At 40.3% G+C, this 14066-nt stretch overlaps 1 protein-coding gene across 1 annotated transcript in view; it reads left to right on the forward strand.

The window, feature by feature from the left end:
• AGBL1 (AGBL carboxypeptidase 1) overlaps nt 1–14066 on the forward strand; it is a 267818-nt gene that overhangs the window by 77075 nt on the left and 176677 nt on the right. Inside the window, exon 17 of the mRNA XM_063412721.1 lies at nt 3137–3290. Within this exon, the coding sequence (XP_063268791.1) occupies nt 3137–3290 (154 nt within the window). The remainder of the gene's footprint in view (nt 1–3136; nt 3291–14066) is intronic.

A 14066-nucleotide genomic window follows, 5' to 3' on the forward strand; every position in this document is an offset into this window, starting at 1 on the left:
GTGCTTATAGCAGTCAGAATACAAACTGAAGGTGTCTCCACTCCCTTGGATTCTCCTCCTGATGGGCTGGGAAGCAGGGGGCTAACCCTAAAGACAACTCAGATGTGCTGCCTGGCCCTCCTCCTGCCACAGGGTAACAGCCCAGCTTTCAGAGCTGCACCCAGTAGAAGCAGGCTGCTGGACCTCATCTGATACCACCTCTTCCCTCAGTGCCAGCTGGAGTGCCAGCAGGAATTTGTGACATTCCCACCCGTGCTATCAGTACAGGAACTAAAAGAATACAACTCTAAAGCATAAAATCAGTAACTGAGTTGTTCTAAGTTTTTTTGCTGGGCACGAGTTTGTTTTCTGTGGAAAGGGGTGGATGGCAAGGGAATTTTCTGGGAAATGCATCCAGTGTGCTTCCTCCATAATTGATGTAGGGGAGACCAGGATTTGAAGAGGAGATAGGATGAAAGAAGCGAGATGATAGTTCTGGGAAAAGCTTTGCTTTGATCCTAAAGATGAGAACGATGTTACTGCAGATGAAACCACACAGCTCCAGTGGATCAGTTTCCTTTCCTTCTCACCTCAGTTTCCATTACCAACACATTTTGTTTTGGGCAATACACACAGGTGTGGGTTGGTGGAGTTTAAGATCACCCTGTTTTGTGTAAGGATACCAGTTTGCCATATGCAGGTGCTGGAGGCTGTGCTTCCCAGGGGAGTGTCCTCCCCCAGGACTCGCTGTGCTGCCTGGCACGCCAGCAGAGTGAGGCTCAGATTGATTCCCACTCAAGAAAGTCTCTTGTCAACTGTTTTGCATCCCATTACAGACATTCAAAGAAACTGCTTCCAGTATCTGGAAGAAGGCCAGTCCAGCCTTCAGTCCAAAACATGTCTGTCAGCTCACTTCTCATCAGTACCTCACCAGTCACTCCTAAAATTCCATGGGGAAGGATGTATGCCCCCGTGGTGGGGTTTGACCTTTAGCCCTGACGGCATAAATATCTACAAATATCTACAGTATATGCAACACTGAAGAATTGGTTGGACTGATTCACCACCATACATTTCACATAAATGCAATGCCTCATCATTATTTCACTGTTATTGATTTCTACCTTCTGCTGGCACAAAGCAAGAGAGAATTGGAGAGTTTGTGTGCTCTGGGAATCACTGAATATCTCACCTGCTCCTGAATGAATAGAATAGAGATGAAAAAGATGTTATTCCTAGGCTTACAGGAGCAGGTCTTTAAATATTTCACTGTCTCTTCAAATAAAATGCTCATTGAAGTTAAAGGGAATTTTGCCTCAGGAAAAGTTTAAATGAACTCAGACACAATAAGGACCATAAAGTTTGGTAAATGGGACTTATGGGTGGAAAAGGTTGATAGATTGTCATGTCCAGCTCTAGCCAAAGCAAAATCACTACTTCTAATAATTCTGAAAGGCTTCTTTGCTTGGGCTAATTTAAAATGTCAAGTGATGCACAATACACATTTCCATTTTACTTTTATTTCCACAGTAAATAAACTAAATCAGTTTTGTGCATCAGTAGATTGCATTTTAAAGCATTTGTCCACTGGTGAAGTGTGTTGGTTTTACATGTCAATAATAAATTAAAAGTGATTATGAACCCAAGGGCTCAATTAAATACATAGTGCTTTGGGGAAGAAGAAAAAAATTGTATATAGAGTTAGTAATTTGAAAATGTTTTTAAATATCATATATATTTAATGGTTATAGGCATATTTGCAGGAAATATTGCAGAATCCTATTTGAACTGCATACATTCTGCAGTTCATTACTTCTTGTCCATTAGTAATTACTTTTCTTTTATGAACAGTAATTTATCTATTTTTACATCACAGTATTAATTGTTTTGATATCTAGCTCAAATCTCTGTGGTAGCTATACCCAATTAAGTTTCGCTGAGTATCAAGAACATAAGTAAATGATGATGTTGAGTTCTCTGTATCTATGTGAGATTGTTAAACGCATCTAATAATTGAACTTACTTTATAGAGCTGTATTTTAATTGTTTTATAACATAGTTGGCTGTAAATTTCAGTTCTGTGTTTTCATGGCTCCATTTGGAGGCTGGGAAATCAGTCTGAAACAGAGTGAGCCTCCAGGTTTGAGGAATGGGAATGTGGTGTCCCGTAAATGTGGATTAAAATTTAACCCTGACTCACAGAGAAAAACCATCACCCAGTGAGGATTATCGAGTGAACTGATGTTTTTTAGTTATTGTCAGGACAAATGTGCTCACTGCACCTATTCCCACCAACTGGGAGAGGACAACTGGAGCTCCACAGTGGCATCACTCACACTCATCAATTGCAATGCAAACAGAGAGCTACACTTCATCTGGTGTGTGGGTGACAAGTGGCTCTGTGTCTAATGAGGCGATCGTAATTTGTTCCAAAAAGCCTTTCTTCTAAGCTGCCAGTTCTTTTTCTCAAATTTCTCAAGAAGCTGTTGGACTTTAGAATTGTTTGAAACTGTCATAAACTTTGGGGGTGGGGAGAAAAATCTCCCTTTTTAAATAACTTCTTGGAAAGACACTCTTTGAATTTCCCACTACTGATTGTACAAAATGTTGTTTCGATATAAACTTTTTGGCTGCCTCTGATATGGAGTTGTCACTGAGTTTCACTGGCAAGTGCTTGACAGCTAAGCAATCAATCCCGTAAATGTTCAAAACTGGTGAGTTTTCTCACATTTCTACAAAACCCTTATTAAAATATCAAGAGTGAATTCTTCTCGTTTGGATTTCATGTATGCATAGAAATTTCATTATGCTAACAAAAGCACCTAGGAAGTGTTCAGGCAAAATCATAGAATAGTTCGGGCTGGAAGGGGCATTTAAAGATCATCTGGTCCAACCCCTCTGCAACAGAAAGGGCCACCCTCAAGCAGATCATGATATAAGAATAAATATTCTGTGCAGCTTCAATGGTCTGGGATGCATTGTGAATGGCTTGTGCATATTTGTGGGCTGTAAAAGGTGGTGATATTAACTGGCAGAAGAGAGGAGCTGGGAAGTTAGCGAGATATGAAATTAAAAATAATATACAGCTACTGGAATAAAATCAGGTTTTATAGAGTGTGAACTCCTTTATAAATCTGCTTCCTTGCTTCTTTTTCAGTCCCATCTTGATATCCTGGAACAAAATAGGAACCCTAAGAAGGTTTACTGGAGGCAGCAGACACTCTGCCAGACTCTAGGAGGAAATCCATGCCCATTGCTCACAATCACTGCCATGCCTGAGTCTAAAAACAGAGATGACCTGGAGCAATTCTGTAAGTAGCCCAATGAAGCATTAGAAAAGAGCTGGTGAGTTGTGCTCATGTTGACAGTGACAATAGCAACCTCTTTTGTGAACATGATGATTTTCTTGTCTCTCTCATTTTGGAAAAAGGAGTATAAATACGAGGAATAACCAATTATGATGCTCTTTAAAAATTACAGGTTTCCATGGAGGAGGAGGGAAAACTGATACCATTTTGTACTTCTAATTTCTCTTCAATCATGTAAAGCATTCGAAAAGTTCAAAATAAAATATCAGCTAGAGCAAAAAAACTGTGAAATAACTAATTCAACATTTTTTTTGGTATTTTATGTTTTCTACTAAAATTACTTGTGTATTTTGAAACCTTAAATTTGAAAGAAAAAACCAAACCCAAACCAAGATAACTCATTCCCAGCTGGACCAGCAATTGAAGTGTTCTGGTGAAGTTCCAGCTCCTCCAGTGTGCCCAGTAGATCCATCTGGACACAGTACAGCTCTTTGCATTCTGTCTGAGACCATACTAATAATGTACTGCTTAAAAGTAAATATTAGAATTGCCATTTTATATCTAGAGCTGGTTATTTTTCATTGTGAGAGCCAAAAATTTAGACCTTCAGTGGCCATGATGAACAAGATTAAGATATGCATGTTTCTGTAACTCAAAAACAAGTGATAAGATTCTGATTAGCACCACATTGGGTTAGCTTTGATTTTAGAGCCTGAATCATAACTACTTGTATGTAGCTTGATTTTTTTCTGAAATCAGGAACAAGGTATACAATGAATTTTTTTTAATCTCTTCAGGCATAACACAGGTTGAGAGCTTTGAGGCTTGTGAATATTTAAATTGTCTTAAGGTTTTTTTAGCTGTTAAATGAATAGTTTTCATTACCTCACTGAGATACCAGGTTAGAAGAATCCAAAGGGATTCTGTGACATGAACCACAGTTCTTGTTGTAGGCTTCTCTTTCTAAACTAAAAGGGAGCTGAAATATGAGAGTTGGTGAAAGTTATTGCTCTCTTTTTTGGTCCAAGTTTAGAGCAGAGTGACTGCAGTTATGCTGACATTACAGTGTAATCATCCACAGCTCATACCTTTTTGCTGTAATAACTTGATGACAATTTCAGCTTCTACCATGGATTAGCAAATTTATATCATGAACATGCTTTTCTCAGTTGAAATATTAAAACAAAATAGCCAAGTACAGGTACATGGGGAATTTATAATGTGCATGCACATGCACGGCTTTAATTGTGGCTGTCTATGCCCGGCCTGAAGAGAGAATTCCTGCCTTTAAGCACTTTTCTTTTCATGGTAACAATGGTACAGAAAACCAGTGGGTGGGAGCTGGGGAGGGGCAGGTTGGTTATCTAAAGCAGCCTTTGGCACATGATCACCTGTTATTCAAGTGTCATCAGATGTTATTTTCTGACACCTCATGGCTCATGTCTCAAGGGGACAACTGAAAGTAAGTTGGAATATTTAATTTGAGAATTGGAGATATCTGGAAGAGGCATGCAGTGAACGAGATTTTCTGCCCAAGTGAGAAGTCCTTTCCAATGGTGCTACCAAGCAAAAGCTGAGCTAATGTTTGGGTTTATCTAAGCAAGGGCTTGGAGTGAGTCAGCCACATGAGGAGTCAATATCCTAAACATTGGACTTTCGCTCTTTTGGCTTTGAAAGGACTTTCTGCAAGGAGTGTTTTGCCATAGCACTGTATTCTCAGAGTATATTTTGAGTATATTCTGGTTCTTGCAGCATTAGGAGAGTGCCTGGCAGGTTTTCAAAGGTTGTTAATCTGTCTGCAAAGACAAGACTTGGCTTGCTTATTCAGCCCAGGTTTGCTGAAAGATTCATAAGGCATCCATGAACAATTTCAACAGATACTTTTTCTGAATGCTTCAGACTGTTTAATATATTGCATCTAGGTTCAAATCCCAATTATGTGGTTTAAGTCTTCTTTATTTTCAGTAGAAATAAATATCTCCTGCCTTGTGGTAATACATGAAGCCAGTGGGAGCTTGTAGTTCTCCCTGAAATGCCATGAAATCCCGTGCCACTAAACTCTGAAGCCTTGCACTACAATAAGATTGCAGACTTCCTACATCTATCCATGAGCCCATGGAACTCAATCAAAACAGAACATGTAGAAACCCCAGCTGCCAACTGAAAAAGAAATTTTTTTGGGTAAAGACATTGTCAAGGCAAGACAGTTTCACTCAAGTTTTCAAGACTGTAAAAGTAAACACCAATACACTTAAGTGATGAAAATATTTATTGTTTTATCAAGTGGAAGAACAGCAAGGCATCACACCATGTTTTATGCTGTGGGGATGCCTGTAGGCAAATCTGAATAATCATGTATGTACTTATTTTGTTTGAGTAGCTTGGATAATTATGGCTTTTGGGGATGCACTTAGCCTAATTTGTGCTGCTTTGTGTGGCTTTGATCAGCAGTTACTTCTCAGTTTCCTCATTTTGTATGACATAGCCATCTTTCTGTGAAGTGTTTTGGCTGATGGAAAGACCTGTTTGTCAATGTTTTCCATGCTAAAAACATAACTCAAAAACAACAACTTAGAGCTAAATATGAAGAGACCAAAGGATGGAGAATTTCCCTGCAGTAAATCCCATGGCTTTGTGCAGTCTCCATGCATGGGCATTTCAGCTTGAGAAGGAACATGGAGTTCCAGCACTGAGGAACTTGGCACATGGATAATGAATAAAAATGGACAGCCCTTGTTTTTTCCTTCTAGTTCAGGCCAATGCATAGTTTTCATGAGCTATAGTCATTTTGATTTCCTATCAAATTTATATTGCCTTTGTTACATGTGTTAATCTGTACCTTGAGCGTTTCTTTTCAGCAATGCCAGTGGCACAAATCTCACTGGGACTTGTAGCTGCTGCACACGATCATTCTGGAAAAGTCTAAATCTTTCTCAAGTATAGACATGTAGGGATAAGGAAACATCACAGATAAAGAGGCATTGGGTGGGTGAGGAGTACTGGGTCAGCCTGGTGGGAGTGCAGTGGGAAGGATTTATTTTGTATTGGAAGTGCCCAGGGAGAGCAAGGGCATGGCATCCTCTGTGTCAGCTGTGCTTTACTTCCCTTCCTCAACTCTTTCAGATTGTTCTTGTCAGGCTTTTGATTAATGTGGTTCTAGGATGGTTAAATTTGTCTAAGTTAAACTTATTAAGGTGCACCTTGTTAATAGGAAGCCCAAGCCATGCTGAAGGAAAGAAAAATGGACTACTTCTTTCCTTCATTATGCCTTGTTTGCGTGAGGCTTTGATATTCGCTTTAGCCTCCTTTCTCCTTCTTTTCCTTACACCTGCCCTTTATATGTTGGCGGTGTAATGAATAATTGGCATTAAATATTCAGTTCTGAAATTGATGCAAAGACAGAAAGAAATGGGCTGGGAACTCTTTGGCTTCCTGTGCTTTTACTCTCATTCATGCAACCACTCAGTTCCAATCAGCACAACCTCCACTGAAACTTGATCCATGTCTGGGGCTGGTCAGTGGTCCCTGCTTGGCCTTGCAGCTCCACAGACTTGGACAAATAGAAACTGAGAGGGTCTGTGTTGATTTTTGAGGTTGCTGTTTAACTTTAAACTTGCCCTTCCTGCTATCAGATGAAGAAGACAGCATCCAGCTAGTACAGATGTCTTTACTACCCATCCTAAATGAAGTATCCTCCATGGTCTTGTGATAAAGGTAAAATCATCCTGACTGTGTGTGGGTGACATTATTTCCGGCTATGTTGGGTCTGCCTGATGAGAGTTAAAGATACTTTTGAAGGCAGACCAATTCCCAACATATTTCAGAGCATCCTCAAATGAATGCAAAAACAAGGAGAATAAAACTTCCAAATCCTGGTGCCAGCTTCCCCCTTGATGAATTAATAGGTGTTTGCAGAGCTCTGATTTTCTTCAGTTTGCCACACACACGGAGCCCAGTGAAGGCAGTGTTAGCAGCATGTGTGTGTACTCAGTAATAGTTTGCAAACTCTTACTTCACAGTATTATTTATGCATGTGTGCAGTGTGTAACTCCACTAAACTCCCTGGCAGACAGCTGAGTAGACCCTGCAAGCAGTAGGGTACTGTTGTGAGTGACAGAGCAAATGGACAGATTAACTCTTCAAAGAAGTGTAAGGAAAATATCTAAACACTGACGCACAGGCAATGATAAAATTGTCTTCTTGTTAAAAAAGTAAAGGACATGGATACGTTGCTAATGTTAGCAGAGTGGTGGAATTAAAACCACCAAAAGCAAAAGGGTTGGTCAGAAAAGAACAGTGGACACGCCACACTGCCATGTGAGTGTTTTTCAGGAGGTGTTTCCTGGCTGTACCCTGAGTTGGGGTGGATTTGCTCTCACCTTTAATTGGAGAAGCAAAGGGGCAGGACACCTCTGGGACGTGATGTAGTGCAGGTTACTAACCATTCTCGTTAGTGCTAACACGAAGTAATGGCTCAAATAGACCCAAAGGAATTGCACAACTCTCTTCATGGCTGATTGTACCGTTGTTAGCCCCATTAATAATAGTGATTATTCAGAGTATTGTGTGTATTCCAGAGTCAACACACCCAATGAGCATCCTTTTAGCTGTGGGTAGCATTATAGATCTGAATGTTGTGGTTTAAAGTTAACCCAAATTGTCCCAGGCAACTAGCAGCAGAGGTGAGGGAAATTAAACAAAAATGACACTAGCAAGTGGATTTACATCTGTAATACCTGTTGATTTGCTCTTCTGTCATTATATGTCCTCCTTATGCATAGCTGAGGAAACCATTATGAATATTGTCAAAAAAGGATAATGACAGCTTCTTATCTTAAATGTTGTCTCCTGGGGATTTGAAGCACATTTTTTGTCTAGGCATGTTTCTGAAGAAGGATAGAGTAATGTTTTTGATACTGGCATGGTAGGATGCTCATACCACTGAATGTGCAGATGCTCCTGGAGCTGGCATGAGGGATAAAGTGAGATTAAATGAGGTGTCTTTACCTGGTCTCATCTTAAACCTACAGAATAAAAAAGGCACAGTTGCTGGGAAAAAACTACTCTAACATTTCTCAATTTGCTTGTATAAGCTATTTAGATGGTTGTTTTGCAACTTTGATCTTTTCTCAGAAAGAAACAAGCCCTTTACCTTTAAATACAAATTGAAGCAAAGAGCAATTCCTGAGCAAAGAACAGCAGAGGATGTGAATTGCAGGGGCCACTTTTGCAGGGTACTGGGAAATAATGATCATGTGGAAAATGTACACAGTTTAATTAAGCACATTGATTAAATCAATATGACTCAAACAGCTTAGTGCTCCAATCAGCTTAATCTCATTAAATGTAATTCAGGCCTCAATAATTGATTAATAATGCATTATAGTTTATGAATTATTGACTCCGAGTTATTATAACTGTGCCTGCTCCTCGTGTGGCAAGCAGTGTTGCATGTTAATTATGAAAGGCTCAGGCTCTCTTGAATAACTTTTTCAAACCTGGGGATGACACATCTCCTAGTGAAACAGGGATCAAATTAGTTCAACACCTTATTGGAGTCAGTCTGCCCCAAAGGAGGCTGTGCTCCTTAAAGGAAGCTCTCATCTAATGGTGTTGAAATAAGGAGGTAGAATGCCCAGCTTTGATTGGTAATGATCTTTTCAGCAGGCAGAAGGGCTGCCTGTAGCAATTCATCTGGAGTGCTAACCTGGCACTGTGCTGGCTGGAAGCAGCTCACACCAGCGAGCACATCTGCTCTGCACTGCTGCTGCGTGTGGTCCTCCCTCCAGCACACGTGCAAACAGCACAGCTACTGCTGATGGACCCTCAGGTCACATGTGTCTGCCAAATGGGGACCAACCCACCCCCCAGAACTGGCTGGGTGCTGACTGGTTTCTGTGGAAGGGTCTGATAGGCTTTTAGAGTGGCATTTTCACAATGGTAATGTCATACAAGAAGAAAAAAGCCTTGCTGCTATTGATGATAATCTCAGGAGAGAAACCAAGAACTGAAGAAAGCCCCTGCTCCTCGGGGGGTCCCCCATTAGATGGCATTTCCACTGAATGGGAACAGAAGGTGTTATCTCCAACAGACTGTTTTTGTGTCTTTCTAGGTACTTAATGTGAACCAAATTACAATCTTATGCAGAAAATGTCCACCAGCATTACATTTCTTTCAAGCATTCCATTTACAGACCTGTTCTGCTTTTTCCTTTCATCAGTTCTCTATCTCTTCTCCTTATCTGTGATTACAGTTAAGACTGAATAGATTTTACTGTGTATAGAAATTTATTGAGATGATCATAGAACATTGGAGAAAAACATTTTTTCTTTATCCTTGCATCTGCAGTAATGAGGTTTATGTCCTTGTATTCTTTTGATTTGAAGATTTTCTCCTAATTTGCAGGGCTTCCAGGCAGAGGTGCTGATTTCTCTCTCACTTTGTACTGAACACTTTGTTTTTGGTGACAGGAAGAGTCAGCTGTTGTGAAAACTGTTATCCTGTTTTAATGCAGCAGAGGAGAAAGGCTGAATAAAATTGTCATGTGTTCTACAGTGCTAAATAATTACAGAATTGAGAATATGTTTTTTTCCACTTGAATAGACAGCTTCTCAAGCTTCTGAAGCCAAAGCAATGCTCTTCAGTTATGCAACACTGGTGGTGTGTGCTGAAATTTTTTCGAGATTGTCTTTCAATTTCTAACATCTCTTCTACTTTTTCTTTCTGATATCCCAGTCACAACAGAGTTGGCAGCTCCTTGCAAAAAGAGCAGACAAATTTCTGCAAAACTATGCTGCTGTTTGAGTATCCAGCCTGCTGCCATAAAGATGGAAGTTGGTTGAATGGAATATGCAATTTGTGAGACAGACACATGGTTGTCTGCAGGCTGAGGCCAGTATTTTTCATGATGTATCAAATGCTCTTTGAATCCCAGCGTTTGGTGGAGCTGACTCTGCCAGCACAGCTTTGACACTGTGGTCAGCCTTCTGTGAGCTTGGCAAAATACATATTAATATATTGAATTCCAGTAGTCAAGGCTGCAAGGAATGGACAGAAAACACTGAACAAAACTGGGCTTTGAAGCATAGACAATCACAGTGGTTTTAGCAAAGACAGAAAGTAAATATTAGTGTAATCCCTCATTCTGTCCCACCCTCTGCCTAATGCAGCATGATGGCAGAATAAGCACCTTAAATGAGATTATTTGTAGTGGTCTTCATTCAGCTGCCATGTTCTGCATCTTTTAAAAATAAAATTCCTTCTGAAATTTGGATGTTTTTTCTAAACCATCTTCTGCTTAGGAGATAGAGCAGAAAATTCTGTAGCACTTTTTTCAGCACTTGTTCAGCTGCCTTTCTATCTTTGATTTGTAACAAAGTCTTATTTCTTCCCCAAGAGACTTACAGCCTTTGCATTCCTTTCTAGAGAAGAAATTATCTGATTAAAAACAGTATTTTCTGGAGCATAAGTTATCAATATCTTCTTGGTTTGTATGGACTTGGGCTAGAAAATCAGGAGCTGGACTTGATGATTGCTGTGGTTCTCTTCCAACCCAAGATATTCTATGATTCTCTCAGTAGTGCTTAAGGCTGGCAAAGCTCCAGAATTCCAGAACATAACAGCCTTTTCTGATACACTAATGAATTAAACATCTTGAAAAATCTAAATTAGCATATCTTAGTCATAATTATTTTATTTCTTGATTGGTTTGTCAAGTGGCTCAGATGGGTCTCCTCACAGGAGTGTGGTGCTACTTGTACTTTTGCTATGAGGCATTGAGAGTTATCAATGAAACTGAGAATGGTTTGGTTGTATGGGTTTCTTATATTGCTTTGGAAATTTAGAGGCAGCTGCTTGGAGTATGCCTGTCTTACAACACCCCAGGAGCAGTTCTCATTGCAGTAGACCTGCAAGCTTCTATAGGAGTGCTGGGCTGCCCAAATTCTTGCCTTAACAGAAGGGGGAAAAAAACATCTTCTCTCCCTTAGCTATAAACAGTTTGTGAGAAGCCTGCAGGTGTTGTGTTTGCAATGGCCAACCAAGGGTTTGAAATCCAGCCCAGCAGAACCCCCAGGCAACTCTTACTCCCTCAAATGGTGAACAAACATTAAACTGCTTCTGGGTTTCTATTATCAACTTCAAATCACGGTGTGGCAAAAAAAAAAAAACAAACAAAAAACCAAAACCAAAAAAAAAACACAAAAAACCAAAAAACCCAAACCAAAACAAAACAAAACAAAAAAAACCACCAAAAAAACCACACCAAAACAAAGCCCACAACCAAAAATACCTGCCCAGATCAGCGTGTTTCTGTCAGTGGCACATTTCCCATGCCTGGCCATAAATTTCAGTCACATACAGTCCTGTGGGGCACGTGCTAAAAGGTCACTGTAGTGCTGTGTAAGTCAGTCAGAGAAGCATTTGAATTGAGGTAAATCTCTCCTCAGTGTGGCAGAGATGGGCTGTGAGAGGGAGGACATAATTTTAAGGTCAGATTGTCACTGCAGATTGAATATTGATAGGAGTAATGTACTTATTAAGGTGTGAGAGGTCAGTGCTTATGTCTCAAGGTCAAAGCCAAGGTCAGGAAAGGGTTCCTTCACCTGGTCACAATATTGCCCAGTTGATCACATGTTATTTTACACAGGGTGGTTGTTTTTCACTAGTCAGAGGGTCTGGAGCACCTACTGACTATGTATAAAGTGGGTTATCTTGAAGGCAGTTGGGTTTGCCCCGACACTTGTGTTAAAACAGCTGCCTCTGATCAGTGCTGTGGTGGGGCAATTTGTGCATCACTCTTGCTCCTTGAATTAAAAGTTCCTCAGGTTCAGGCCTTCTGTAAGGTAAGAAACTGGCATTTTGTAACAGTAGAAATGTGACCAGTTGTTCTCCTTTCTGTTTGGTTCTACCTCCTCATTGATAACTGCTAGGCAAGCTGTGATCAGAGAGTTGGGAGCAGGACAGCTGGCAGGTTGGCCTTGTGGAAGAGTAATCTGTGACTGGAAATCCCAGGGGCTGTAGCACATGTACCAGCTGCTGTCAGACCCACACAACCACTCCTGCCATTTCAGAAAGCAGTTTTTGTTTCTGGTTCAATATTTTTTTCTGTTCTGTTCCAGAAAAGCTGTGCTGATACTCAGATTGAGGTAGATACACATTGCTTTCTGGTGCCTGACGATCCTGTGGGAGCAAACTATTTTGGATGGCAAGATTGGGTAGACTTGGCAAAAAGTGAGGTCTGCTACTCTTCTAGCAAACCATTGCTTTTAGTTTGGGAACTCAGCTCAGGGACAGTTTGTCAAGTCTTGCACAGTTTGTGTTAAAGAACTGCTAGGCTGTGACAGAACCCAGAGTGTGTCCTGCTAACAGGGAACTCTGCTACTCTGAGGTAGAATTTTTGTGATCCTGTGATTCTTGAATTTCTCACTCCAGCAATAAGCTTCAGCTTGCACAGGCAAACCCTTCCTCAACACCCAGAACAAGCAGACTGCTGGGAAACAGTGTGGGTGGCATTATAACTTTCATGTTGCTTTCACCTTTATCCTTCTAAACTGGGAACTTTCTTGGTGCTTTTAAATCTTGCCTGACTGGTTTGGAGAGACTGTCTACTGCATCTGACTTGAAAATAGAAAAGTCATTCAGCTGATACCTCAAGGGTTTGAAAACTTTCTGGAAAACAACAATCTAATTTCTGGATTTAATGTTCCAAGCTATGCGTTTTTGTCTGATAAAGGCTGACCTAGCTATTCATGTATTACAAATGCCTGGAGTTGTTTGGATTGTATGGAGCAGCTTTAGTGCATGTTTGCCAGAGCTGCAAGCAGACAGTTTGTTCAGCTACTCTGCCCACATCCATGTGAGGGGCTCTATATTCTTGTGAAATGTAGCAAACATTATTTCTATGTGCTGATCTTAATCAAATGCAATTTCTATGTGCTGATCCCAATATTAATCTGTCCAAGAGCATTACTGAGTGAGGAGGCATATTTGCAATACATAGTATGCGTTTGTTTTTCTCCTGGTTTTGTATCTGGAATTCTGAACACCTGCTATTTCTAATTCCCACCTGTAAGTTGATTTTGCTGGGAGGGTCTATGTGGATTTCTGCCTGACCTGTTTAACTGAGTTTAGTTTCTGTAATTGGAGAATGAGATCCATTCCTGTGTGACTGATGCAGCCAATCTTATTCCAGTAAAATAAGCCAGTAATATGTTGAAAGTAGTAGTTTGCAGATGCCACAGGCTGATCCTACTTGTTGCCTATAACTGACAGATTGTAGAAACAAGTATTTGTGATTAATGGGCTGCAATTATACAGAAATACTAAAATGAAATGGGACTAAAAATACCCCCTAATGATTTTTAAAAGGCCATTCTGTTAATGAGAGGATTTGTCCATCTTTACATCAAAAAGAAACGTGCTAGCTCTCTGAGCTTGCCCACCTGTTTCTAATGCAGAAATAGAAATAAAAACCAAGCGGAGACAGCTGCTCTGCTCAGACTGCAAATGTGCTGATAAGATCAACGAGTTGACAAGTGACATTGTAGATACTGCAAAGTGCACCAGTGTTCCAGACAGCTAAACTTGGACTTCTGTATCATTTCAGGGCACTTCTTATGTGGCTGTAACACTTGGAAAATTATATCTATCAAATCACCAATGCGCTTAGAATTTAATTTGCTCTATCAATTGCAATTGTTGTGTTACTTAGCTGTGAGGGGGGAAAGAAAGTAATTTTCCTTGCCACTTGGCAATTCTTTTTATGAGCTTTTACTATTT

Source organism: Prinia subflava, chromosome 15 (genome assembly GCF_021018805.1).
Source record: "Prinia subflava isolate CZ2003 ecotype Zambia chromosome 15, Cam_Psub_1.2, whole genome shotgun sequence".
NCBI lineage: Eukaryota > Metazoa > Chordata > Aves > Passeriformes > Cisticolidae > Prinia > Prinia subflava.